This window comes from Chrysochloris asiatica, unplaced genomic scaffold (genome assembly GCF_000296735.1).
Source record: "Chrysochloris asiatica unplaced genomic scaffold, ChrAsi1.0 scaffold00079, whole genome shotgun sequence".
In the NCBI taxonomy this organism is placed as follows: Eukaryota; Metazoa; Chordata; class Mammalia; order Afrosoricida; family Chrysochloridae; genus Chrysochloris; species Chrysochloris asiatica.
Window position 1 is genome coordinate 483,456 of NW_006408597.1, and position 26,690 is coordinate 510,145.

Here is a 26,690-nt window from a genome sequence, read left to right on the forward strand (position 1 = left end):
AATTGTAAAGGTAGAAGTTTTGTAACAAAAAAAGGGGAATGGTTAATCTTACAGTCCAGAAACAGAGGACACTAGGACCATCAAGAGAGGAATGTACAGAGTGTGGGACCTTATCCAGAGAAGCAGCAGCGCTGGAGATGGAGGCAGAGATGGGACCATGGAGAGGGGGAGCAGCTGAGGACTCTAGATTCATGGACTAAGAAGAGAAGGACTATGAGCTGGTGGCCAGGAGCTGACTTGCAGAATGTGCCCTTTGTAGATGTAAATTATTATATGTAAATTGTGTGTATGTGTGTGTTTTTTAAAAAAAGTTAAACTGGATAGGGAGAAATACTGTTAACTGATGGTACATGGAGGGGATTATAATCAATGCAATGAAAAAAGGTGTATGATTTGTTGAATGTAAAACTGATGATATACCCTGTAAACTTTCACTCAATCCACAATAAAACCTTAAAAAAAAAAAAGAGCCAATGATCCTTAGGGAGGAAGTCCAAGGTGCATTTAAGGAATTGGCAAAGAACAAGGCACCAGGAAATTAAGGAATACAAATTGAAATCTTTCAAGAAAGTGAGGCAACACAGGAGGCACTCACTCATCTCTGCCAAGAAATTTGGAAGACAACTATCTGGCCGAATGATTGGAAGAGATCCGAATATGTGCCCATTCCAAAGAGAGATGGTGACCCAATGGAATACGGAAATCATCAGATAATATCTTTGCTATCCCATGCGAGTACAGTTTTACCAAAGGTAATACAGAAATAGCTGTAAGCATACACTGACAGAGAACTTCCAGAGGTTCAAGCCAGATTCAGAAGAGGACATGGAACAAAGGGATATCATTGCTGATGTCCGATGGACATCTTGGCTGAAAGCAGAGAATATCAGAAACATGTTTACCTGTGCTTTATTTATTACACAAAAGCTTTCGATTGTATGGATCATGAAAAGCTATGGACAAGATTGCGACGTATGAGTGTTCCGGAACACTTAATTGTGTTCATGAGGAATCTGTACATGGACCAAGAGGCAGATATTCAAACAGAACATGGGAACACTGAATGGTTTAAAATTAAGAAAGGTGTGCGATAGGGTTGTATTCTTTCACCATACTTATTCAACCTGTATGCTGAGCAAATAATCTGAGAAGCTGGGCTACATGAAGAAAACGTGGCATCAGGATTGGAGGAAGACTCGTTAACAACCTGCGATATGCAGATGATACAACCTTGCTTGCTGAAAGTGAAGAAGACTTAAAATATTTACTGATGAAGATCAAAGAGTACAGCCTTCGGTATGGATTGCATCTCAGTGTAAAGAAAAAAAAAATCCTCACTACTAGACCAATAGACAACATTTTATCAATGGAGAAAAGATTGAAATTGTCAAGGACTTCATTCTTGTTGGATCAACTATCAACACTCAAGGAAGTAGCAGTCAAGAAAATCAAACAACATATTACATTAGGTAAATCTGCTGCACAAGACCTTTTTAAAGCATTGAAGAGCAAAGATTTCAGCATGAAGACTAAGGTGCACCTGACCCAAGCCATGGTATTTTCAATAACCTCATATGCATGCGAAAGCTGGACAGTGAATAAGGAAGACCATAGAAGAATTGATTCTTTTAAGTTACGGCGTTGGAGGAGAATATTGAAAGTGCCATGGGCAGCCAAAAGAACAAACAGATCTGTGTTGGAAGAAGTGCAGCCAGAGTGCTCCTTGGAGGTCAGGATGGCCAAACTTCATCTCTTATACTTTGGACATATTGTCAGGAGCGACCAGTCACTGAAGAAGAATATCATGTTTGGTAAGGTGGAGGGTCAGAGAAAAAGAAGAAGACCCCCAGTGAGATGGACTGGCAAAGTGGCAGCATCGATGGGCTCACGCGTGTCAACAGTAGTGAGGTTGGCTCAGGATCGGGCAGTGTTTCGTTCTGCTGTGCATAAGGCTGCTATGAGTCGGTACCGACTCGATGGCACTAACAACAACAACACAACAACAATCCATCCTCTGAAGTCTACCCTGCTCTTCTGACATAGCAACTTGTTTCTCTGAGCCCCAACGTGCCTCTTCCTGTCATTCTGTTTGGTACTGTGACCATGTCTTCCCTTCAGAAGTAACCATAAGGCAGTGGATACCTCACACGGACCTCCGTACACCCAGAATTTGGCAATGTCTGCTGCATGAAGGAACAGGTGAATCAATGAACATTCCTCTCTCGCCTAAGCACCACCTGGAGAAAGGAATCTAGAGCAAATAATCTGAGCGTTTGCGTGATGAAATGGAGAGAATCCACGGGGCCGAGAATTAGAAGATGTGGGTGGTAGTTTGTTACTTTATCAATAGAACGGCGTGAGAATTTATACAATCCATTTAACATTTCTGAGTCTCATTTTTAAAACAAACAAACAAAAAATAATCTGTAAAGCAAGAGCTGGGTAAACAGCAAGGAAACGTTTGCAATGAAACCCAGTTTGGGAGCACTTTTGAGGCAGGCACTGTGTTAAAAGTGTTGTTCTTAAGCAATTAAATTTTCCGTTAGCTTCTTAGAACATCTCTAGGAAACAGGCATTTTACTCCTATTTAAGAGATAAGACTATTAGTCTCAAAGAACTTGCCCTAGGCTAATAGCTAGCAAGTGGCTATAAAAGGAGGAATCTATATTAGTCTGTCTAAAAGACATGCTCTTAAGCACTAGGTCATGACATTCAAATGTGAGATCTGAGTAGATATTTTTTTAAAAAAGAATTTGGGTGGCCTCCAGGCATCTGAGAGTACTACAGAACAGAGGTGGTTATTTACCCTCATTCTCCCTGAGGAGGAGACGGGGCTGAACTGCAGAAGCAGGGTGATGCACCAGAGTTTTAGTAGGGACAGGAAGGGAGGTCTGAGCTCAGGGCAAGATGGTACATACAGGAGTGACTGAGGGGATCACCGGACAGAAAAGCGGGTACAGGGAGAACAACACAGGCTGGGAACCTGAGAGGTGCTGATGGGGGGAGGGGGGAGAGCTTGATGGAGGGAGCCCATGAAGGGGACCTGAGGTCGCCACACTGAGAAGAGAAGGGTCTGCTAGGATTCCACTTGAAACTGAGAAACGGAATTGGATAATCTTGTTTCTCTAAAAACTGAGGGGGTTAAAAGAGAGCTGAGGGAGAAAAGGGGAAGACTAGTAAGAAAAACAATGACCCCACAGGTCTGAGAGGAGGAGCCTGTGGACTGACAGAGAGGTGATGACAGGGAGAGAGTGGAATGGACCGTTTCAAGCTTTAAACCTGTGCCAAGTGAACTGAGTCATGTGAGCCTCAACTTGTGATTTACCTCAGCTCTGGGAGAGATGAGTCTGAGCATCATCAGCAGGATAAACAAACATTACCATTTACAGCGATAAGTATTATTAATACTGAAAATACCTAATCATGAGAAGTACTTAGTGGTTTAGGAGGCACGTTCACATCTATGAGCTCATCAAAGTTCCAGAGCAGCCCAGACATCATCACTGTCCAGTTGTGCAGTTTTGTCAAGGACAGGCCTCAAGTCAGGAAGTAGTGTGGACCTGGGACTGGCACCTAAGCCTTCACATTCCTGCTCCAGGGGTCTATCTGTGTAGGAATGAAATATACAACCTTGGCCTTTAAAAGATTTACATTTACATTGCAGGAGAGAAAAAAAACAAAGGCATAAGAAGGTAATTAACCACACAAGGGAACTCAGTAAATTCCAAAGAGAGTAGGGTTCAGAGGAAGCAGCAATTTTAGGGGCAGATGGAAAGGCTTGAGGTGACTGCAGACCATATGGAAGAAAGCAAGGCAGCAAGGAAGCTGAGCGGGTAGGAGCACAACCCACCCCAAGCACAGCAGTTACAAGTGCAGTTCTTCTTGATATTGTGCAAAATGCTGAGGCTCCGATGGTGAACGAGACCTACCCTGTTCTCTTAGAAATGGGGAGAGGCTCTAATCTCAGAAAATATATGCCCCAAGCCACCAAAGAAACATATGACCTTCAGTTTTTTGAACCATATTACTTTTCCCCTTTAGAAGAGGACTCTGCCCCTCCTTTGGCTGGTGATCAGAAAGAGATGGAGTCGGAAAGGAGAAGGCTAGTTCATAGCATAGTGAAAGCAGAAAGAGAAAGCGAGAGCTGTGTTTTGCTCCTTACTCCACAATTTCCTATTTACCCTTCCAACCTTTGAACTCCACTGTGTACACTACGCACATATAGTAAAGAAAAAAAATGCGATAGGGGAACACAGCGAGAGCCTGCAAACTGCTGAGACTGCATACCTGGCAGCTGCTAAAACAAAACTTCAAAGGTTTGGCTTCTTTGAAAAGCCACCAAGCAGGACCCCACCCAATCCCCCTGCTAGCCACAGCTTCCCTGGGAGCTAGTACACGTAACCACTTCTGCATGTTTGGCTGGGTTCCCTAGGGCTACGGCAGCTCTAGAAGCCACGTCACGACTGCCCGTCTGGCAGGTAGGCGGTGGGCAGAGGGTGGTTTACTATAGGGAAGGAAGACCTTTCCCCTCAGACCTACCCATGGGCAGATCTCAGAAAATCAAATGTGAGCACTGGGACCTGCTGGAAAAACCCCTTCCTCCCAGTGGACCGGTCTCAGATGCCTTAGCCACTAGTAATACAGAAGCTCTGGACTGTCAAGATTCCCAAGGCATTAGAACATGCCCTGCCCAGCGCCACAAATTAGTTCAAGAACTGCATCTGCAGTAAATCTCTAGATCTAAACAAAAGAGGCCCAAGATCTGCAGAAGACCCTACAGGATCATCAACACTATACCTCTCTTAGACAAGCATTCTTTTTTCTTAACCGGCTGACCTAGCCTGGGGCTTTATCACATCTTCTGGGTCAGTTGCCTAGCCCCGCTTTATCTAATACGATATCTACAAGCCACATGTGGCTTCTGAGCATTTGAAAGGTGGCTCATGTGACTGAATTTTTTTATTTAACAGTCACATGTGGCTCATGGCTACTATACCAGACAACATTTAGTCAATCATGCTAAAATTCTGTTCCGCACTTTGTGAAATACACTGTAAGGTTACAAAGATGTTTAGGACTTGGACTTAAACTGACTCGACAGCACTTTACAACAACAAACTGTTTACCAGAAGGAGTCCTGGTGATGCAGTGGTTAAAGTGCTCAGCTGCTAGGTGAAAGTTCAGCAGTTCAAACCCATCAGCCACTCCATAGGAGACCGATGTGGCAATGTGCTTCCACAGAGATTACAGTCTTGGAAACCCTAAAGGGCAGTTCTCCTCTGTCCTACATGGTCTCCCAGAGTCAGAAGCAACTAAGCAATGAGTGTGAGTTATTTTGTTTATTTTTTAACACCGAATGGGTGAAAATTAGAAAGTAAACAGTAAACAAATAGGAGGAGTACTATAGAACAGTATAGGAAAGGGAGGCTCATGGGAGAAGACATATATGAGACTTATTTATGATCCACTGCTTTTGGCTGGAGCTGAACGTGTGATGAGAAATAAAACTGGAAAGAAGGTTGCTAACACATGTAAGTGGTCACCTTGAAAATCTAGCCAAGATTTCATTTGTCCTTAAGACTGGCATGTTAGATCTTCCTTCCTTGAACAATCTACTTTCATGATCAAATGTAACATATCAGTACAGAAAATCCTTAGCATAAATAAAACAAATGAGAGAGACTTGAGAGATAGAAGTACAATCAGCAGTAATAAAAGATGATACCTCACCACTTGTCTGTCAGTTTGTCGTACTGTGGTGCCTTTTGTACTGCCGTGATGCTGGAAGTATTTTAAATACCAGCAGGGTCACCTATGGGGGACAGGTTTCAGCAGAGTTTCCAGACTAAGACAGACTACGAAGAAGGAGAGGTAAACCACTTCTGAATGGTTAAGCCATTGAAAACCTTAGGAATAGCAGAACATTGTTTGATAATAGTGCCAGAAGGTGAGCCCCTCATGTTGGAAGGCACTCAGAATGTGACTGCCTCCTCAAAGTAGAGTTGATCATAATGACATGAATGGAACAGTTCTGGGGACTCCACTTGGAGTCCTGGGATGGTGCTGTGCTTAATGCGCTAGACTACAAAGTCGGTTTGAACCGCGAGGCCGGCAGCTGCTCCTCAGAAACCCTATACAGGGTCACTATGGGTCAGAACCGACTCAACGACACTTAACAACAACATTCACTGATAGGGCACAACTTAAAATGAGAAGAAACAGCTGCAAACCTCCATGAATGATCACAATGTACAAAGTATGAATCTAGGAAAATTAGAACTTGTCAAAAATGAAGGAAATGCATAAAGATCGATTATCCTATGTGTTAGTGAGCTAAAATGGACTGTTGTTATTAAGTGCTGTTGAGTCGGTTCCGACTCCAAGAGACTATGCACAACAGAAGGAAACACTGCCAAGTCTTGTACCATACTCACAATCATTGGTACGCTTGAGTCCAAAGCTGCCGCCACTGTGCCAATCTATCTCGTTGAGGATCTTCCTTTTTTTGCTGATTACCAAGCACAGTGTCCTCCAGGGACAGGTCCCTGCTAATAATATGTCCAGAGTATGAGGGTACCACGGACTGCCAGAACAACAAACCAATCTGTACTGGAAGAAGTATAGCCAGAATGCTCCTTCGAGGCCAAGATGGCATGACTTTGTCGCTCATATTTTGGAAAGAAGGGCAGTAGGGCTGGAGGGGATTTTTTAAATGGCTCAGGAAGCCAGTTGGTCTTCCTTCTGAGTTCTGAGTCAACACTAAGCTTTACTAATTGACCCTAATGTTTCCCTATAGGAGCCAGAAAGAAATCTTAATGTGTTTCCTCCTCACCACTGAGGGTCTTTCCAAGCTCTTTCAAGGCTGACAAAAAACAGGAGAGATGGAAGCTGGTAGAAACACCATGTGAGGAGAATTAAACTAAATTATGAATTAGGCAACTCTGGTAAGATATCCTAATTCTAGAAAATGGTCCTCACTTCTGCTTAGTATTTGGACTTCTGCCATTTGAACCTCTTAAAACCCAGAGAAACCATCTATTTTGCATAGATTACAATGTGAACTGTTAAGTAAGACCTTGCTTCTAAAAGACATTGTGTGTGTGTGTTCTAATCCTTAGGCGGTTCACCTACAGTACTTGGGGGAGGGAAGGAAAGCAAACAAAACACAATACTCACAAAGCATAGAAGGAGCCCTGGTAGCACAGTGAGTATATGTTGGGCTGCTAATTGCATGGACAGCTGTTCGAAACCACTAGCTGCTCCTAGGGAGAAAGATGGGGCTGTCTGCTCCCGTAAAGATGCACAGTGCTGAGAAGCCTATGGGGCAGCTCTATGCTGTTTTACAAGGTCACCAATTGTTGGAATAGACCCCAGGCAGTAGGATTGGGATTGGGTTTTTGGCAAACCACAATGAAACCTGCATTTTCTCTTGGCTTGCAGATAAGAACCATTTCTTTCACTAGCCCCAGAGTTCTCAAACCCTCTTTGTCTACGCCCTCGTATGAGATCCAGACAGCTAGCTATCTTTTGACACACTTCCTAAATTTACCACAATTCCTTGCAATAGGCAGAAGCCCAATCATTCTGGCCCTTTCACAAAAACACCCGTGGCTGGCACTCAGTGCTCTTGGTGAATGAGGGTCTATAGGGTCTCTCCTAGAGTTTGGACTGATACCTGCTATAATTCTGGAGCAGCATGGGAGTTTCAGACAGAAAGACAGGTCTGTATCATAGGTGTCTTGTACAGATATTTTATGCAGAAGGACGGAATAGTGACAGTAAGATTGAGAAGGAAGTGCCCCGTAAACTTCCCCCAGTTTATGGGGAAGAAGGGCGGGGGAGAGGAGTGAAATGTCACTTCCTCTGAGCTCTGAACATGACAGACTTTTCTTTTTCTTTTAGTTCCCCCAAACGTGGTTTTCTTTTGTGACTGTGCTGTTTGGCTAGAGAATACAGTTTATATAACACGATATAAGCTCCAAACTCCTCCAGAGAGAAGCACTCCCAAAGCTCGACCCCCAGCATAGATGGAAAATGTCAGTGCTTACTGGCTGGAACAGTCAGTGCTTACTGCAGTGGAAAGCCAAGAGGAAGGGCCTACTGAGTAGAAAGAACTTGTCCTCCAGCAAAGGAGTCAAACAAAAAGGGCTGTCCATTCCCAGTTGGAAAGCCAACCTTTTAAACTGCTGAATGATCTCCCACAGCTGGAAAATACAAAGTGCTCACTGGCATCCCCGCTCAGGTGGTGGCCAGGGCACCCAAATGCACTACCTGGCACACTTATGTAAGTTCTTAGGTGTGGCAGTAACTGTATTCTAAATGTTGTTGTTAGGTGCCATCGAGTCGGTACTGACTCACAACGACTCTATGCACAACAGAACAAAATACTGCCCAGTCCTGGGCTAACCTCACAATTGGTGTCATGCTTGAGTCCATTGATACTAACAGTCTGCCAATCCATCTCACTGGAGGTCTTCCTCTTTTTCTCTGACCCTCCACCTTACCGAACATGATATCCTTCTCCAGTGGCTGGTCCCTCCTAACAGTATGTCCGAAATATGAGACATGAAGTTTGACCATCCTGGCCTCCAAGGAGCACTCTGGCTGGACTTCTTCCAACACAGATTTGTTTGTTCTTTTGGCAGCCCATGGCACTTTCAGTATTCTTCTCCAACACCACAACTCAAATATATTAGTTCTTCTGTGATCTTCCTTATTCATTGTCCCAGCTGTCACATGCATATGAGGTTATTGAAAATACTATGGCTTGAGTCAGGCATACCTTAGTAATCAAGCTGACATCTTTGCTCCTCAACATTTTAAAAAGGTCTTATACAGCAGATTTGCTTAATGCAATATGTCCTTTGATTTCTTGACTGTGGCTTCCATGAATGTTGATAATTGATCCCAGAAGAATGAAGACCTTGACAACTTCAATCTTTTTTCCTTTGATAAGAATGTTTATTACAGCTGTTTCTCTTCATTTTGAGTGGTGCCCCATCAGCAAATGACGGTCCCGAGGGCTTTTCTCCCACGAGCTTTACTCTATTCGCATCCTCACCGCCAACTCTACTTTGAGGAGGCAGCTCTTCCCCAGTCACATTTTGAGTGCCTTCCAACCTGAGGGGCTCATTTTCTGGCACTATATCTGACGGTGTTTCTCTGCTATTCACAAGGTTTTCAGTGACTAAGTTTTCGGAAGTAGTTAATCGCTCCTTCTTCCTACTCTGTCTTCATCTGGAAGCTCATCTGAAAACCTGTGCCCATGGGTGACCTTGCTGGTGTTTAAAATACCCGTGGCAGAGCTTCCAGAATCACAGCAAATTGAAAGTCACCAAAGTACGACAAACTGACCGACGAGCGGTAGATATTCTACGTGAGTCCAACATTCAGTTCCGGAAAGGAAACTAAGCATTCTCAAGAACTACTGCTACTGTTGCTGTTGTTCTACCGTCAAGTGGCTTCCGACTCATAGCAATCCTGTATAGGGTTGCCAAGGAGTGGCTGGTGGGTTTGAACCGCTGACCTTGTGGTTAGCAGTCCAATACTTATCCTATGATGCCACACCAGGACTCCTCTCAAGAACTGTTGTTGTTAAGTGCTGTCGAGTAGGTTCTGGCTCACAGCGACCCTATGTAGGGTTCCGAAGAAGTGGCTGGTGAGTTTGAACTACCGACCTTGACGTTCAAATCGACCTTTGCAATCTAGTGCTTATCCTGCAACACTGTACCAGGACTCCTCTCAAGAACGAGTGGGCCACTTTTACTACACAACTTAATCTTGTAACAACTTGAATGAGATAGTCACTTTTCCCTGCCTGTGTAAACAATGGGGAAATTGTGGTTCAGAGACGCCGAGTAACTTTCCCAAGGTCACATACGGAGTCAGTCAAACCCTGATCTGTCGGAATCTAAAGTCCCCTCTCATTACACTCCACCACAGCATCTTTCTCATTGGGATGACTGGTCTCATTTTTTATAGTTTGTTTTTAAAGAAATACAAGCATTTAAAGAACCAGGTTCAGAATTATTCCCTTGCATAGACATAGAGGATGGAAGCAAATTTTTAAAACATTTTATTCCCACACAAATTCCCATCTTTGTGGCTCACTTCACCTCTTTGTCCAGAGAGTCATTTTGCTGGAGCTACGCTGTTGTTTTTTAAATCCTTACATCCTCTTCTTGAAAATCTTTCTTCTAAGTGCATGTGTGCTCAAACTGAGATCTTTGCTGCATGCCACTTGACACTGGTCTCTAGTAATTCCATGTGTATGCGATGATTCCTTCTCCTTGGCATAGGTAACCTCTTAGTTACAGCCCAGCCTCCAGCTCTATGCCAAGCTCATGGATTATATCCCCTCCCCGCTCCCCTGCTGCTAGAAGAGTCACCTGGATGAGATCAGGGTCGATTATGTTTTAATTTCTAAGAGGCTTCCAGCATCTAGCACCATGCCTGACCCACAGAAAAGGCCTGGAAATTTCTTTTAAAGAAATGAACAAAGTCAGAATTTGAGAGACTGAATGAGAACTGAAAGGATGAGAAAATGGAGAGCCAACTCTCTAGCCACACTTGTGAGAAACAGTCTAGAAGAAGGGAGAACACTATTAGCTACACTTGGAGTCAGAATCGCTGGAAAACCTGTTCCTAAATGTCATGGCCAATTGACTGGAAGAGATTCATATGTGTGCTCATTCCAAAGAGAGATGACCCAACAGAATGCGGAAAGCATTGGACAATATCACTAATATCACATGCAAGTAAAATTTTGCTAAAGAGAATTCAGAAATGGTTACACCAGTACATTGACAGGGAACTGCCAGAGGTCAAAGCTGGATTCAGAGGAACACTTGGAACAGGGGATATCACTGCTGATGGATCCTGGCTGAAAGCAGAGAATACCAGAAAGATATTTATCTGTGCTTTACTGACTACGCAAAGGCTTCCTTCCAACTGTGTGGATCACAATAAAGGTCTGGACAACACTGCTATGTCTGAGTATTCCGGAACACTTAATTGTGCTCATGAGGAACCTGTACATAGACCAAGAGGGCAGTTATTTGAACAAAACAGGGGGATACTGAATGGCTTAAATCAGGAAAGGAGGTCAGGTTTCTGTTCTTTCACCACACTTTTTCAATCTGTATGCTAAGCAAATTATTCAAGAAACTGGATTATATGAAGAATAACATGACATCAGGAGGAAGGCTCATTAACCTGCGATATACAGATAATACAACTTTGCTTGCTGAAAGCAAAGAGGACTGAACATTTTAATAAAGATCAAAGACCACAGCCTTCAGTATGGGTTGTGTCTCAATGTAAAGAAAACAAAAGTCCTCACCACTGCTCCAATAAACAGATCATGATAAATTAACAAAAGATTGAAGTTGTCAAACACTTCATTTTGCTTGGCTCTACCATCAACACTCATAGAAGCATCAGTCAAGAGTTCAAATGACATACTGGCTGGCTGGTTGGCTGGCTGTGTGCCGTGGAGTCGGTTCTGACTCATAGCGACCCTGTACAGGGCTTCTGAGGTTGTAAATCTTTACGGGAGCAGAAAGCTTCATCTTTCTCCCACGGAACAGCTGGTAGTTTCGAACTGCTGACCTTGCGGTTCGCAGCCCGATTCATAACCACTACGCTATCAGAGCTCCTACTACATTAGGCAAAATCTGCTGCACAAGACCTTTTTAATGTGCTCAAGAGCAAAGATGTCAGTTTGAGGACTATGGTGTGCCTGACCTAAGCCATGGTATTTCCAATAGCCTCATATGAATGTGAAAGTTGGAAAATGTATAAGGAATATCGTGGAAGAATTGATGCATTTGAGTTATGGTGTTGAAGAAGAATATTAAAGGTTCCATGGACTGCTAGAAAAACAAGCAAATCTGTGTTGAAAGATGCATAACCAGAATGTTCCTTAAAAGCCAAGATGACAAGACTTCGTCTCTAATACTATGGACATATAATCAAGAGGGAACAGTCCCTGGAGAAAGACATCATCTTTGGTAAAGTGGAGGGACAGGACAAAAGAGGGAGACCCCCAACGAGCTGGAATGGCACAGTGGCAGCAATAATGGGCTCGACCGACGCAATTGTGAGGATGGCACAGAACCAGGTGCTGTTTCTTTCTGTTGTACACAGGGTCACTGTGAGTAAGAATTGCCTCGGTGGCACCTAACAACAACAAAATGTCATGTAAAACAGAACACCAGACCCTTTCTTGTCACTACTAAAGAATAAGAGGGCAGAAGGGCAGGATGACACCAAATATGGTCCACATTTCTCAGAGGTGGTGCCTCAGTGTGCCCCGCTCCTGGCAGAATATTCCATGACATTTCTGACATGAAGATGTTCCCAAGAGTGGAGCCTGGCCCAAGCCAAGCCATCTGGGCCTCCAATGCCTTGTCCTAGACCAAAAAGCAGAAACAAACACATGGCTGTGTTCTTTCTTAACCTCCTCCACCTTTAACATCGAGGAACAGACAAATCCCCAGGTTGCATGTATGAAAAAGCCAGAGAAGGATAAAAATAATTCAATGACAAATGCTGGAAAAATATACAAAGGGGCAGAAGCCAGACATTCGTGGGATTCCCTGACAGCTCGATCCACGAGAAAGGGCTGAACTGGAAAAAAACAGGGCCTCTGCTTCCTGCCAAGCTGTCTGAGGCCCTGTCCTTCCCAAATCGTTGCTAGCAGCAGCCAAGACTTTACAGTAACCCTTCCAGGTCTCACAAAGCAAACTGCCCCATTGAACCCACTGAGGGCTCCGCACCTAGAAAGCACTTCTCCCTGATGTGGCCCAGTTCCATGGAAGGCTGGCAGCCATCAAGAAATGACTGTGGACATCATGTTTGTGTCCCTGATTACTCTCTATGCACCCAGGAAAGGGGGTAATGAAAAGGCAGTTTGAAGAGCTAATCAATCTTGTTGGCCAAAGAAACATTTAAACAGCCAGGTATCAGCATTAAGAAAGTCAAGAAAATAAAAAGTCAGACCCCATGGAACCGTGCCTCGGAGGTGATGTTGTATAATCCTAAATTGGCCATGCAGGGAGGCACACCTCAGCCTTCCCAACATGTGACTGCATTTGGCCCTGACTACTTTCTCTTCTGGAGAATGGCCTGCAATTAATCTCACTTATTACCTCTGAAAAGTAACAACAGAGGAATGACTGGCCAAGTCCAACTCCAGAGTGTCCAGGGAGCAGCAAGCTAAATGGCCAGGCCTCAGACTGTCTGGGCAAGTCATGGGCTTTCTGCCTTCCTCTCCCACAACAAAGCTAAAACGGGGCCTCCAGACAGACCAAAGGAACCAAGAGATTTGAGGAGCTGGGCTGAGCTCACACTGACCCAATGGGAGATGACAGCCCTGAGGCTACATTTGGGGTGGTTACAAAACAGCGGGGAAAGAACAAGGTTGTCTGGTGAGAATCTGTATGATGCATAAAATTGAGAACAATGGCAACACTACAGGGAAATGAAAAATAACACTGTTTGCAGAGTTCTGGTGAGTCACCGGTTTTCATTCCTGTGGCTACCAAGTCACTGACTCCTCCAGTGTGGGGAGATGAAAAGTACAGCCAGCAATGGGCTTCTCTTTACATCTCATTCCTGTTTACCAGGCAGCTCCTGGCTTTATGACTTATCTGAGTTTATGGCACTGGAACGCACTGTTGCTATTGTACAAGTATGAGTTGTTGTGAAGTTTTGTAGAGTCGGTTCTGACCCATAGCATCCCTGCAGAGGGTTTCCGAGGAGCAGCTGGTAAGCTTGAACCACCGACCTTGTGGTTCAAACCGACTTTGCAGTCCAGCACACTAACCCACAAGATAATTTATATATATCACAAGGTCGGTGGTTCAAGCTCACCAGCTGCTCCTCAGAAACCCTATACAGGGTCGCTATGGGTCGGAACTGACTTGACGGCACTTCACAACAATATGTTTATCCAATAAAAAGATGAGATATATAGTTTTGGGTCTCTTAGTGTCAACATCAGTAATAAAAGTCACATTTCTAAGCTACTGATTCCATATTCATTGATCTCTGTCACCCTTACTACTAAGAGAAAAGAAACAAGAGACCACACAAATTATCTACAAATCTGTGGCTTACCAGGAAAATTGGGAATGGGGCATGGTTGCTTAATGTCCAGGACACATTCTGTGAAATGGGATGTTGTGTGATTTGGACACTGTGTGAACACCGTATTATATATAGTATGTATACTTGTATATGCGGGGACTTTGATTACCTTCCAATTCCATTTTTCCACAAACTTTTTGAAGCCCTTGTGTATGTGTCATATGCGACATACATATATCAAAGCCACTCCCACATAAACTACTCTGGCTCTCTGTCGACACCTGGAGTCTTGGGGTTTGAAACTTGCACCTGTACTTGGCCCCGATGGACAGAGTGGAGCAGCTGCAGCCAAGTGCCTCACTGTGGTCACTAATCTCAGGGCAGCTAGGTAGAACACACACATCAGTGACCTTCATGGAAGACTGCTCCTATCTCATGGGGCCCTTCCAACCAAGCCGCTCCACCCCATCCCACAGGGCACTGGCCAAAGGCATGTGATGCAGTGCATACCTGTACTGTGCAGAATGCTGGCTGGGGACCAGTCAGAGCCAGGGCTCGACGGAGAACCCATTTAGGGCTGCTTTACAGTAGGTACTATGGGAATTCCACCTGAAATTCGAACTCTGGAGGTGAGCCCCAAGGCAGCCCTGAACAGAGATTATCTGGGGCCAGAGGAAGATTTCCCAGGGCTACCCTGGACTGGAACGTATGGCACTGTGGGTTAATGCGCCAGACTGCAAAGCCGTTTGAACTGCAACATCGGCGGTTCAAGCTCACCAGCAGCTCCTTGGAAACCCTATATAGGGTCGTTACGGGTCAGAACCGACTCGATGGCACTTAACAACAACAACAACCCTGGACTGGAATAGGACCAGAATACTGGTTCATAGACTTGAAGAAGAGGGTGCTGTGGGATGATGCACTGGACCAAAAGGTCGGCTTGAACATCAAGGTCGGTGGTTCAAACCCACCAGCTGCTTCTTGGAAACCCTACAAAGGGTTGGTATGAGTTGGAACTGACTCGACAGTACTTAACAACAACAATAGTACTGTGAACACAACTAACCCAAGGAGGAAAGGGTCAGGGAATTTCGTGCATGTGTGTAGCGAGGTGGCCCTATGGCTCTTTGGTTACAATGGCTCTGGAGTAAACTGTATACTACAACGTTCATGAGCACAGGCTGGGTGGGAAAAGGTCACTCACAGCGTGGTACTCTAAGCCCTAGCTCTGACTTCTATCTTATGTGTCTTGGTACTAAAAGATGCTACTAAGGTTCTAAACCCAACCATACATTTTATAGAAAATAACTTTTCCTCGTCCTAACTATAAATATAAAAAAATGCAAAACTTCCTCAAAATGTATAGTTTTATCTACTTTACTGTAAGGAAAATGACTATGGCCTGTCATACAGGTAATATATCCAGATTGCAGTGAAAATGCTTTTCCTAGAAACAGGGTTGTGATTTTAGGCGTTTAAGGTATGGCGCTGTAAGATAAGCACTCGACTGATTGCAAGGCTGGTTTGAACCACAAGGTTGGAGGTTCAAACTCACCAGCCGCTCCTCAGAAACTCTAGACAGGGTCACTATGCACTGGAAATGACTCAACAGCACTAGCCACAACAACAAAGGAAAATAAAAATCTGTGGTATATAGAGATTTCTTTTTTCCCACTCTTGCTTTTAGAATACATTACATTATACGGTAAATCACCAATCACTAGCATTTGCCAGCAAGAGAATGGTGTAGAAGAATGTCCTACCTTAAAACTTGCTTCTTCTAGGTCTCCAACTCTTTGTAATTTTCAATTGAAAAAATTTTTTTCTCCCACCCTGACCACAGTGATTACTGGTATGAAGATACTGTGCCCAGCAGTGCATGATATAGTGGGCTTGTGTTTATGTTGTTTCCTGGGTTGAGTTTCTGCTTCCCAAATTAGCAGTTTAAGTAGTAACTGTAGCAGCAACAGATACCTTTACAACACTTAGGTATTTCCTCTAAGTCTTGGACCCGTCCTCCCAGCCTCAGAGCAGGGCAGGTACAAAGACACAGTTGGGCAGAAGCTCGGGGTGGGAGCTCAGAGGAACGTCTGCTGGGGAGCATCCATTCAGATGATGAAACAGATCAGTGGGTCACAATCTTTCTTCAGACACATTATCTCGAGCTCATTTGACTCAGAAAGTGATTCGATATAACTAATGGCCACTACAGCAAGCTGTATTGGGAAGCCTTACTTTTCTATATCTACGTACGTACAGGGAGGACATAAAGATGGAGCAAGACCAACACTGAATACAATGGTTTCTTTGTTAATTTGGGAGTTGTGTACTTTATGCTCAGAATTGATTTGGATTTTACCCACTGCCACTTCTCTCAACTACATAAAGGTAATTTCCTTCCCACTGCCCAAATGAACAATGTCAAGGGAGGCTGTTTGGGTTTAATGATATAACCTAGATGAAGACATAAAAAAACAAACATGTCCATCAAAGAAAGAGAGTTCAAAGCCAGTGAAACACAACATAGTGTGAGGTACAAAAAAGAACTAGGAGAAAATGTCAAAAGTTAGTACATGACAATGTTGATTGCAGGCAAGCATGAAACAGTCAACATTTTTGCTCTTTACCCAGAAGCCAATGTGCTTAACTGTATCAGAAATCTCCTGTTCATTCACTTTTGCTTAAAACTGCCTCACAAGTAAAATGAGGTCTTTTAATCCAAGTGCCAGGGGATTTGGACAGGTGGGAAAAGGCATTGGCTATACAGAACCTGAGGTGGGAAGGGCATGCATAGAACCCGAGCCGTCCCCATGTAACCCAAACACTGTATGACTCTTCACATACCTGCTTCCAGGAGGGCTGGATTGACTCTCGGGAGCTTGGGGGTCTGACTGGTTTGACCATGTCGGGACATTCGGACTGATGACAGGCCGGAGGGTGGGGGGAGGTGAAGCACTGCTTCTGCTTATGACGCCACTTGCCAAATTCATGTTTGATACCTGGAAATGAAGTGAGGGAAAGAGGCTGATTTTATAGTTTGAGCAAAGTATCATTAAAAACATATGGACAAAGTCAGCATCCATTAGAGTCTAGGGGATGATGACTCATTGGAACTGAACCAGGGGTGGTGACACAGGGACCCAGTAAAGGTTGGCTTCTGTGCACAAGCAGCAGAAGTCAGGGATTAGTGCCACTGCATGTTAAGCATTTATTCTGCTCCTACTACGTGAAAGGCATTGAACCCTGCTAGGTGTGACGAAACACAAAGGCGGACAACAGAAACAGAATTACTGAGCACATACACTGTGTCCCAAGAAAAGCTTAGTCTTTTAGGCCCTGGCTTCCTCATCTGAAAGCTCAAAACGCTCAACAGTTTCTAGCTATTATTATTATATTATTATTTTCAAAGAACTCAATGATTTGGAAAGAAGAGATGGACAGTCAATAGACAAAAGGCATTGCACTGAGTTCAATACACGATTTATGAAGAAGAAATACAATTAGCCTGTGAAACATTTCAAACTAGTTATTTCCACTGGCAATTGGAGCACTGTAAGTTACAAGGTGTGGGTTTTGTGCGTCAGATTGGTATAATCCAACAAAAAATACGGTGGCATAGTGGCAAGAGGTAAGATTAGCTAGCTCCTTGTGTGACTAAAAATTGGTAGAATCTCTCTAGAAATTTACATGACAGTGATTAAAGGCATTAAAATATTCATATACTTTGATGCTATAATCTAATTGCTATGAACTATGCTAAAACTATGCTAATTGCAGATTTAGTGACAATTATAGCTGCATTGATTATTAGAATTTACTAAGTGTCAAAATCTGGGTTAATGAGCACACTGCATGCATCTTATTAGGTACAAATGAAAGAAACTACGGCACAGGCGCACACAACAAAGAAATGGCAGGATGGGTATTTGAGCCATCCATCGCCTTTCTAGCTCCAGAGCTGCCGTTTCTAATCCCCACAGTGTACTGTGAACCACACACACTGCTGTTGAGTGGATTCTGACTCATAGTGACCCTCCCTGTAGGGACGGAGGAGAATTGCTCCATAGGGTTTCTGAGATTGTAAATCTTTAAGGGAACAGAGATCCTCATCTTTTTCCCATGGAGCAGCCTGATGCTTAACCCACTTTGTCACCAGCTTTCCTTCTGTGAACAGATACTGAAAAACAAGCGCTGCATTTAATACTGAAAAACAGAGATAAATGGTTAACACGGACTCCTGGTGTGGGGCTGTAGGATCAGCACTGAACTGCGAACCACTAGATCAACAGTTCAAACTCACTAGCTGACCCTTGGAAAACCAATACAGGATCACTGTGAGCCAGCACCAACTTGACAGCACTTACTATAACAACACATGGTTAGCAATATTGTTAAAGAAATTCTGCTCCCCTCATATAAGGGAATATTGTATAGTCATCAAAACACTGTTTTGGAAAAATACTTAATGTAGGAAAATGTTGCTATGTTGAGTATAAAAAATAAATAAAAATCACCATATGAAGCCGTACAAAGAACAGATTCAAATTTTCCTATACACACACATTTTCCAAAATCCACATACATATTTTCTAACCACACACACATTTTCCTAAATACACATACAAATATTCCTAAATACACAGATAAACACAAAATTTCCTAAATACACATTGTTGTTGTTGTTAAGTACTGTTGACTCAATTCTAACTCACAGAGACCCTGTATAGGGTTTCTGAGGTGTGGCTGATGAGGCTTGAACCACCAACCTTGAGGTTCAAACTCCTAAATACGGATACACAAATTTTCCCTAAATATACATACATATATACACTTCCAAAGGACTAGAGGAGTCCTGGTGTGGCACTGCGGGTTAATGCGCTGGACTGCGAGGTTGGTTTGAACAGCAAGGTTGGCGGTTCAAGCTCACCAGCCGCTCCGCAGAAAACCTATTCAGGGTCGCTATGAGGCAGAACTGACTCAACAGCACTTAACAACAACAAAGGACTAGAAATAAAATCCAAAGTATAACTAAACACTATTTTCCTCCTTATATGTCTTGCATTTACAATTTTTTTCTATGCTAGGCATGTGTCACTTTTATAATAAGAAAAAAAGAGGGATTTATTCTGAGCAATAGAGATGAGAGGTGACAAGCTTCCAGCCTGGGTGGAGGCAGCGGAACCAGGGAGGATGGCTCTGAAAGCACCTCAAACTTCTAGGCCCAGAGGCCCCGGAAAGAGGGCAACAAAGCTACATACAGGGCTTTGAGGCTAAGGTAACAGGTACTCAGGAGATCTAGTAAGGTAAAAAAAAAGTGTTTTCCTATACAATGTCTTCAGTAGCTAATAATGTTTACATTCACAGATGGAATAATTCTTTTTTCCTAAAGTTTTTATTGTGCATTGAGTGATAGTTTATAGGGCAGATCATCAGTTTTTTGGTTTTTTTTCAATGTAGATTGAAAGTTTACAGGGCAGATCATCAGTTTTGTTTTGTTTTTTAAGGTTTTTATTGTGGATTGGGTGAAAGTTTACAGGGCAGATCATCAGTTTTACATTCAACAAATCATATACCTTATTTCATTACAATGATTATAATCCCTTCCATGTACCATCAGTTAACAGTATTTCTCTCTATTCACTTTAGCTTTTATTTTTTTTTAAACAAGATCGTCAGTTTTATACTCAACCAATCGTATCTTGTTTCATCACAATGATTACAATTCCCTCCATGTACCACTGGTTAACAGTATTTACCTCTATTCCCTCCTTTTTTTGATGTACCCAAAGCACACAGAAAATATATACTCATATAAATGACCAAAGAACACATTTTGCAAGCCAGCCTCTTGCCCACACAAAAGGACTAATTCTTTTTTTTTTTTTTTTTAAGGTTTTTATTGCGGATTGAGTGAAAGTTTACAGGGCAGATCATTAGTTTTACATTCAACAAATCACACACCTTGTTTCATTACAATGATTATAATCCCCTCCATGTACCATCAGTTAATAGTCTTTCTCTCTATCCACTTTAGCTTTTTAAAAACAAACAAACAAAAAACCCACTCAGGCATGTATAATGATTTACATCTCCAAAGGGCACATTCTGCAAGTCTGCTCCTGGCCACCAGCTCTTAGCCCTTCTCTTCTTAGTCCATGAATCTAGAATCCTCAGCCACTCCCCCTCTCCATGCCCCCATCTCTGCCTCCATCTCTGGCGAAAGTCCTGCATTCTGCTTGTGGTCCTAGGGTCCTCTGTTTCTGGACTGTAAGATTAACCACTCCCCTGTTACAAAAGGAATAATTCTTGATGATTAAAAAAAAAAAAAAAAAGATAACTCTCTGGAAGTTTTACGCACAGTATAGTGTTTCAGTCCAAGCTGTAGAGTTCAGTGACAATAGTTCAGATGGTGTCTTCACATCAAAAGACTCGTAGTATTTTTCTTGGAAAGAAAGCTGTTTGCACAGGTTAGGAGGGACCTCTGGTGTCTTTGGAGACTGGACTGAGGGACACTGTGGCTGAGCCTTCAGAAGAAAGTCCATGAGCCAATGTTGGTTTACCATTCTGTCTGCCTTCTGCTGCTGCCAGGAGGAGAAGAGAAGCAAGTACTGCCTAAAGGTCAGAGATGTAGTGGCGGCTTAGGGGAGTGCTTCTCTAGCCCCCAGTGCCTTTGAAGTGTTTTGTTGTTCTTCTTCCTCCACATGAGAGGCCGAACACGTCAGGTCTACAGACAAAGAAACAGACTCCCTGGAGGACTCAACAAACTGCTGCTCCCACAGAGATCATCCTCCTTCCTGCCTGATCTCTGGCCTCAAACATCAGGCCCTTCAAATTAGACACAATCTTGCAGCTTCTAAAAATATTCCAAAGTGAGAAAGGTCTTTATGATAACAGCTTCTACAATCACTGCCTCAGTCAGTTGCGCCCAAACTTTGTAACAGCAGCTTACTTTAGTAAGCTTTAGTCATGTCATGTCATCGGGGGGACTTCCCGAGAGAAGGACATCATGTACTTGGTGGTAATTGTTGTTAAGTGCCATCGAGTCAGTTCCGACTCATAGTGACCCCTGTTATAGGGTTTCCAAGGAGTGGCTGGAGGGTTTGAACCGCTGATCTTGCGGTCCAGTGCTTTCCCACAGCGCCACACCAGGACTTCTTGGTAGAGAGAGAAAAAAGGGAAGATGCTAAAGGAGATGAGCTGACACATGGTTTGAGTGGGGAGGATGGTGCGGGATGGAGAAGAATTTCCTTCCTTTGTATACAGAATTGCATTGAGTTGGAACTAGCTCTAATGCACTTAAAAACAACAAACGCTTTCAAGTAGGTGCTGTCAAGCTGGTTCTGACTCATAGTGACCTTATACACAAAAGAATGGAACACTGCTCAATCCTGTACCATCTTCACAATAGTTGTGACACATGAACCCATTGCTGATGCCACTGTGCCAATCCATCTTATTGGGGGTCTTCCTCTTTTTCTCTGTCCCTCCACTTTACCTACCACGATGTCCTTCTCCAGAGATTGGTCCCTCCTGATAGTATGTCTGAAGCATGACAGATGAAGTCTTGCCATCCTGACCTCTAAGGAACATTCTAGCTGTACTTCTTCCAACACAGAGTTGCTTGTTCTTCTAGAAGTCTATGATACTTTTAACATTTTTCTCTAACACCGTTAACTCAAACACATCAATTTTCCTACAGTCTTCCTTATTCATTGTCCAACTTTCACATGCTTACGAAGTTACTGAAATTACCATGGGCTGGATCAGGCGTTCTCAAACTGACATCTTTGCTATTGAACACTTTAAAGAGGTCCTGTGTAGATTTGCCTAACGCAGTAAGTATGTCATCTGATTTCTTGACTGCTGCTTCCATGAGTGTTGATGGTTGATCCAAGCAAAATGTAGTCATTGACAACTTCAATCTTTCTCCATTCATCATGATGTAAATTACTGGTCCAGTGGTGAGGATTTTTGTGTTCTTTACGTTGAGGTGCAACCTACACAGAAGGCTGTGACTTGGATTGTTATCATTAAGTATTTTAAGTCCTCTTGACTTTCAGCATGCAAGGTTATATCATCTGCATATCACAAGTTGTTAGACTTCCTTCAATCTTGATGTTATGTTCTTTTTCAAATAATCTAGTTTCTTAGATTCTTTGCTCAGCATACAGATTGAAGAAGTATGGTGAAAGAATACAAGAATAATTTCAAGTAGGTACTATTGTTATCCCCAGGTTTATAAGAAAGAAACCAAAAGTCTAGAGAAGATAAACCACTAGACAAAAGGTATGTGACCTGCTAAGTGTCAGTGTCAAGATTAGAACGGAGAGTGTGTGTATATACTTTTCCCAAATAACATGGTTTAACGTGCATTCTTACAGTAGTAACGTTACACACTCTGGATATGAGAGCTCACTTACTCCTTACCAGTTACTTATGGATATGGTGGTGGCAGTGATGTGCCACGGAGTCGGTTCCAACTCATAGTGACCCTGCATAGGATTGCCGTGGCTGTAAATCTTTACCGGGAGCAGGAAGCGTCATCTTTCTCCCACCGAACAGCTGGTAGTTTTGAACTGCTGACCGTGAGGTTTGCAGCCGACTTATAACCACTATGCTACCAGAGCTTCTTACTCATGGAGATAAATAATACCATTATCCTGTTTTATAAATGGAAAAACTAAGACTCAGAGAGAGTAATGTTCAGTAATATTCTCAAGGCCACAAAATATTTGCAGAACTGATACTTTTGTTTTAAAATTTATTTCTTAGTTTTGAAACTAGGTAGGGGCAAAAAAAATTCTAGTTACCTTTAGCTATTAGAGATGAGGAAAATGCAATTAGATACAGTCATCAAATATATCTTATTTATTATCAAATAATAAACTGAAAGTTTATTCAAATTCATACTAGCTTTTCCTCTTTCCCTTAAACCTTATTTCCCATTTGGTAGCCACCACCCAAAGATACTAAACAACTAAAGCAAAGCACAATTGTCCTTAAGTGACAATTTTGTTCTTTGGTGGGTATAGCAAAAGGTTTACGAATGAGCATAAAACTAGTTTTGGACTATTGTTGGCTTTTGGTTATTCATATAACATCCATTCCTTATTTTATGAATGAACTAAGAATTGACAGTCATTGTGATTCTTTTCTATACCAAAGCAAAGCATTGTGTTCATGTAAAAAATATTTATATGGAAGGGATTATAATCATTATAAAGAAACAAAGTATATGGTTTGTTGAGTGAAAAATGATGATCTGGCCTGTACACTTTCACTCAATTCACAATAAAAACTTAAAAAAAAAAAAAAAGAAAGGAGTCCTGCTGGTGCCTTGGGACAAGAGTTGCACTTAACTGCAATGTCAGCAGTTCAAGCCCACCAGCCACTCTGAGGGATAAAGATGAGGCTGTCTACTCCCTTTGAGATTTATTGTCTCAGAAACCTTATAGAAGGTCAGAATGAGTTGCAATCAACTCAATAGCAGTGGGCTTGGTTGGGTTTATGTAAGTCAGAGACTATGTAAGATATAAAGAACACTTTCCTTCCAAAAGATTGCTGCTAATAATAACCTGTCTCTATTAAATGCTAACAAGCTGCTCCCCTGTTTTAAATATTCTATTCTTACCTCTGTGGTTTTCTTAGACGGTCCCCCACTCTGCTCTGCCTCCCTAGTCATGCATTACTAATCAGTCATTAAACAATGTATGTAGGACTGACTGGGATATGGTTTCAGAACCTCTTTACACAGCCCATATTAATCCATCAGAAGTGATAAGGGATATGAATTGATCTTGATCTCTTACCCCTGCTCTTGGCTGTTGGCTAAGTCTTAAGCGAATAGATTGATCCTTGGCCAATGTTTGGTCCAGGTAACTTATCTCAGATTAAACGAAATAAGGAAGTTTCTGGTGGTTCCTTTGAGCTTCCCATTGTTTCCAGGATGGGCAGAGTGAGTCCCTGAACTAGAGTGGCTCCAACCATCCAATCTAGAGTGATACGCATGCAGAGTCCTATAAAGCAAAGCCCACTGCCAGCGCATCAATTCCTGCTCATAGTGACTCTACACAGGGTTTCCAAGATTTTCACATCTTTCTGGAAGTAGACAGCCTCATCTTTCTCTCTCTCAGCAGTTGGTGGGTTTGAACCAACACTGGTTAGCAGTCCAACACCTAACCTGAAATGCCACATATCGGGCAGGGCAAATGCCACGTATTTGAACCAGACCTTAATAAACTCTACAAGTCAATTAGGCTCCATATCTGTAAGCTTCTTCCCTAAAAGGAAGAGGGATGATGAACATGCGATCATCAGGCTATATCATCTACATTTCTTTGAATAAAATCATAAAACTAGCTTTGATCAGATAAAGAGAAATAGAAAAATGGCACTTATAAGTACCTGATTCGCACAAATACTTAATATTTCACTGCTAAAGGAGTCCTGGTGTGGTGCTATGGGTTAATGTGCTGGGTTAATTCAAGGTCGTTTGAACAGCAAGATCGGCAGTTCAAGCTCACCAGCTGCTCCTCAGAAATGGACTCAACAGCACTTAAGAACAAACAGTAAAGGATTTTAAATGAAGGACAGTCCTACCACACATACAGAAAGCACCACGGACATACCAGTGGCTCATCATTTTAGTTAAGACTATTACGGTGTTAAGGTGGAGGCCAGAGCTACTGGGTCATACTGTAGTCTAGATTGGCAGCTCACAGCTTTATACCATTGGTCACAAAGAGCTCTGGAAGATGCAGTAGTTCAATTGAAACCCATTTTAATGACTGTGATTATGACTCAAAAAACATGTCCTACTCTAATAGGAATCTGCATCTTTACCTGCAAAAGGCAGGATGCACACAATCTTGGAATTTTATATTTGGATCTACAAAATGTTCTATGATAATCAACTTTTATGGAACTAGATACTTTGCAGATTGCAATAAAAAGCTTGTTGCTGTTATGTACCATAGAGTCAGTTCTGACACACAGAAATCCTGTCTAGGGTGTCCGAGGAGCAGCTGGTGAGTTTGAACCACTGATCTTTCAGTTAGCAGTCTAGTGCTTATCCTATAGCACCAAATAACAACATTACAACTGTACTAACCCTGTTGCTAAGTGTCGTAGAATTGGTTCCCACTCATAGTGACTCTGTATAAGGTTTCTGAGGCTTTCAAATCTTTTTGGGAGCAGAAAGCCACATCTTTCTCCTGTGGAGCAGCTGGTGAGCTGGAACCTTAGACCTTGTGGTTCTCAGTACAGTGCTTACCATAGGGAGTCACTGTGTTCACAGTACTAATATTGATGACAGCTAAACTTAATGAACAATTTATGCCAAGCACAGCTCTCAGTACATTAAATATACTACCTCATGTAATCTTCAAAACTCTTGTTGTTGTTGTGAAGTGCTGTCGAGTTCGTTCCGACCCATAGCGACCCTGTATAGGGTTTCCAAGAAGCAGCTGGTGAGCTTGAACCACCGATCTTGCAGTTCAAACGACTTTGCAGTCTGATGCATTAGCCCACAGCACTACACCAGGACTCCTCAAAACTCTTAGATACAATTAATGTCTTCATTTCATGGATGAAGAAACTGAGATTTAGAGGTAAAATAACTTGCTTACGGACAAATGACTACCCTAGAAATCCCAGACTGAATTCTTAGTCTCTCTCTAAAGTGAAATCTCTCAGCCTTGCATTTTTAACTACTGTGGACTGGCTTATGAACCAGCATGATAACATGTAGACTCTCTCCAGCAACGTCCATTACAGCACTAATCACAATAGCCAAGTGATACAAATATCCCAAATGTCCATCACATGAATGGATAAACAGAATGTGATAGAGCCATACAATGGAATATGAGTCAGCCATAAAGAAAAATGAAATTTTGGTACGTGGTGTAACATGGATGAGCCTATGCTAAGTGAAGTCAATCAGACATAGCAGGACAAACAGTATCTGATCGCACTTATATGAAATATCTGGAGCAGGCAAAAGGATGTAGTTAGTAGTTTATTAATGGTTACCAGGACCTGGTGGGGAGGCAGAGACAAAGAAAAGAACAGGAAGTTTGTTTCAGGGGTACTGTGTTTCCATCGGGGATGATGGGAAGTGTTTGGAAATGGATAGTGGTTGTGGTTCACAACATGGTAAATTTCATGAATGTCACTCAAGTGCACAGTTAAGAGTCCTGATATGGTGCTAATGGTAAGCACTGAACTTCTCACTGTAGGGTCAACAGTTCAAACCCACCAGCTGCTCCTTTGAACCCCTACACTGGGTCACTATGAGTCGGAACCAACTTGACAGCTTAACAACAACAACAAAATGGCCTTTTTTTTTTGTTATATGAGGGGGCTTCAAAAAGTTCATGAAACTTGGAATAGAAAGATAATGGCATTTTTCCATGAACTTTTTGAAGTCCCCCCCATATATATTTTACACAATAAATTTTTTTTTCCTTAAGTGCAGAAACTTAGCCCCCAGATCTAGTAAATCAGAATTTGCTTTTAACAAGATCTACAGGCTCTGGTAGCGTAGTGGTTACGAATTGGGCTGCGAACCTTAAGGTCAGCGGTTTGAAACTACCAGC

The 26,690-nt window shown here is 42.6% G+C and overlaps 1 protein-coding gene across 1 annotated transcript in view; it reads right to left on the reverse strand.

The window, feature by feature from the left end:
• The window catches only part of TTLL5 (tubulin tyrosine ligase-like family, member 5), a 343,961-nt gene that overhangs the window by 93,545 nt on the left and 223,726 nt on the right, over positions 1-26,690 (reverse strand). Inside the window, exon 28 of the mRNA XM_006865602.1 lies at positions 16,936-17,090. Coding sequence (XP_006865664.1) covers positions 16,936-17,090 — 155 coding nt within the window. The remainder of the gene's footprint in view (positions 1-16,935; positions 17,091-26,690) is intronic.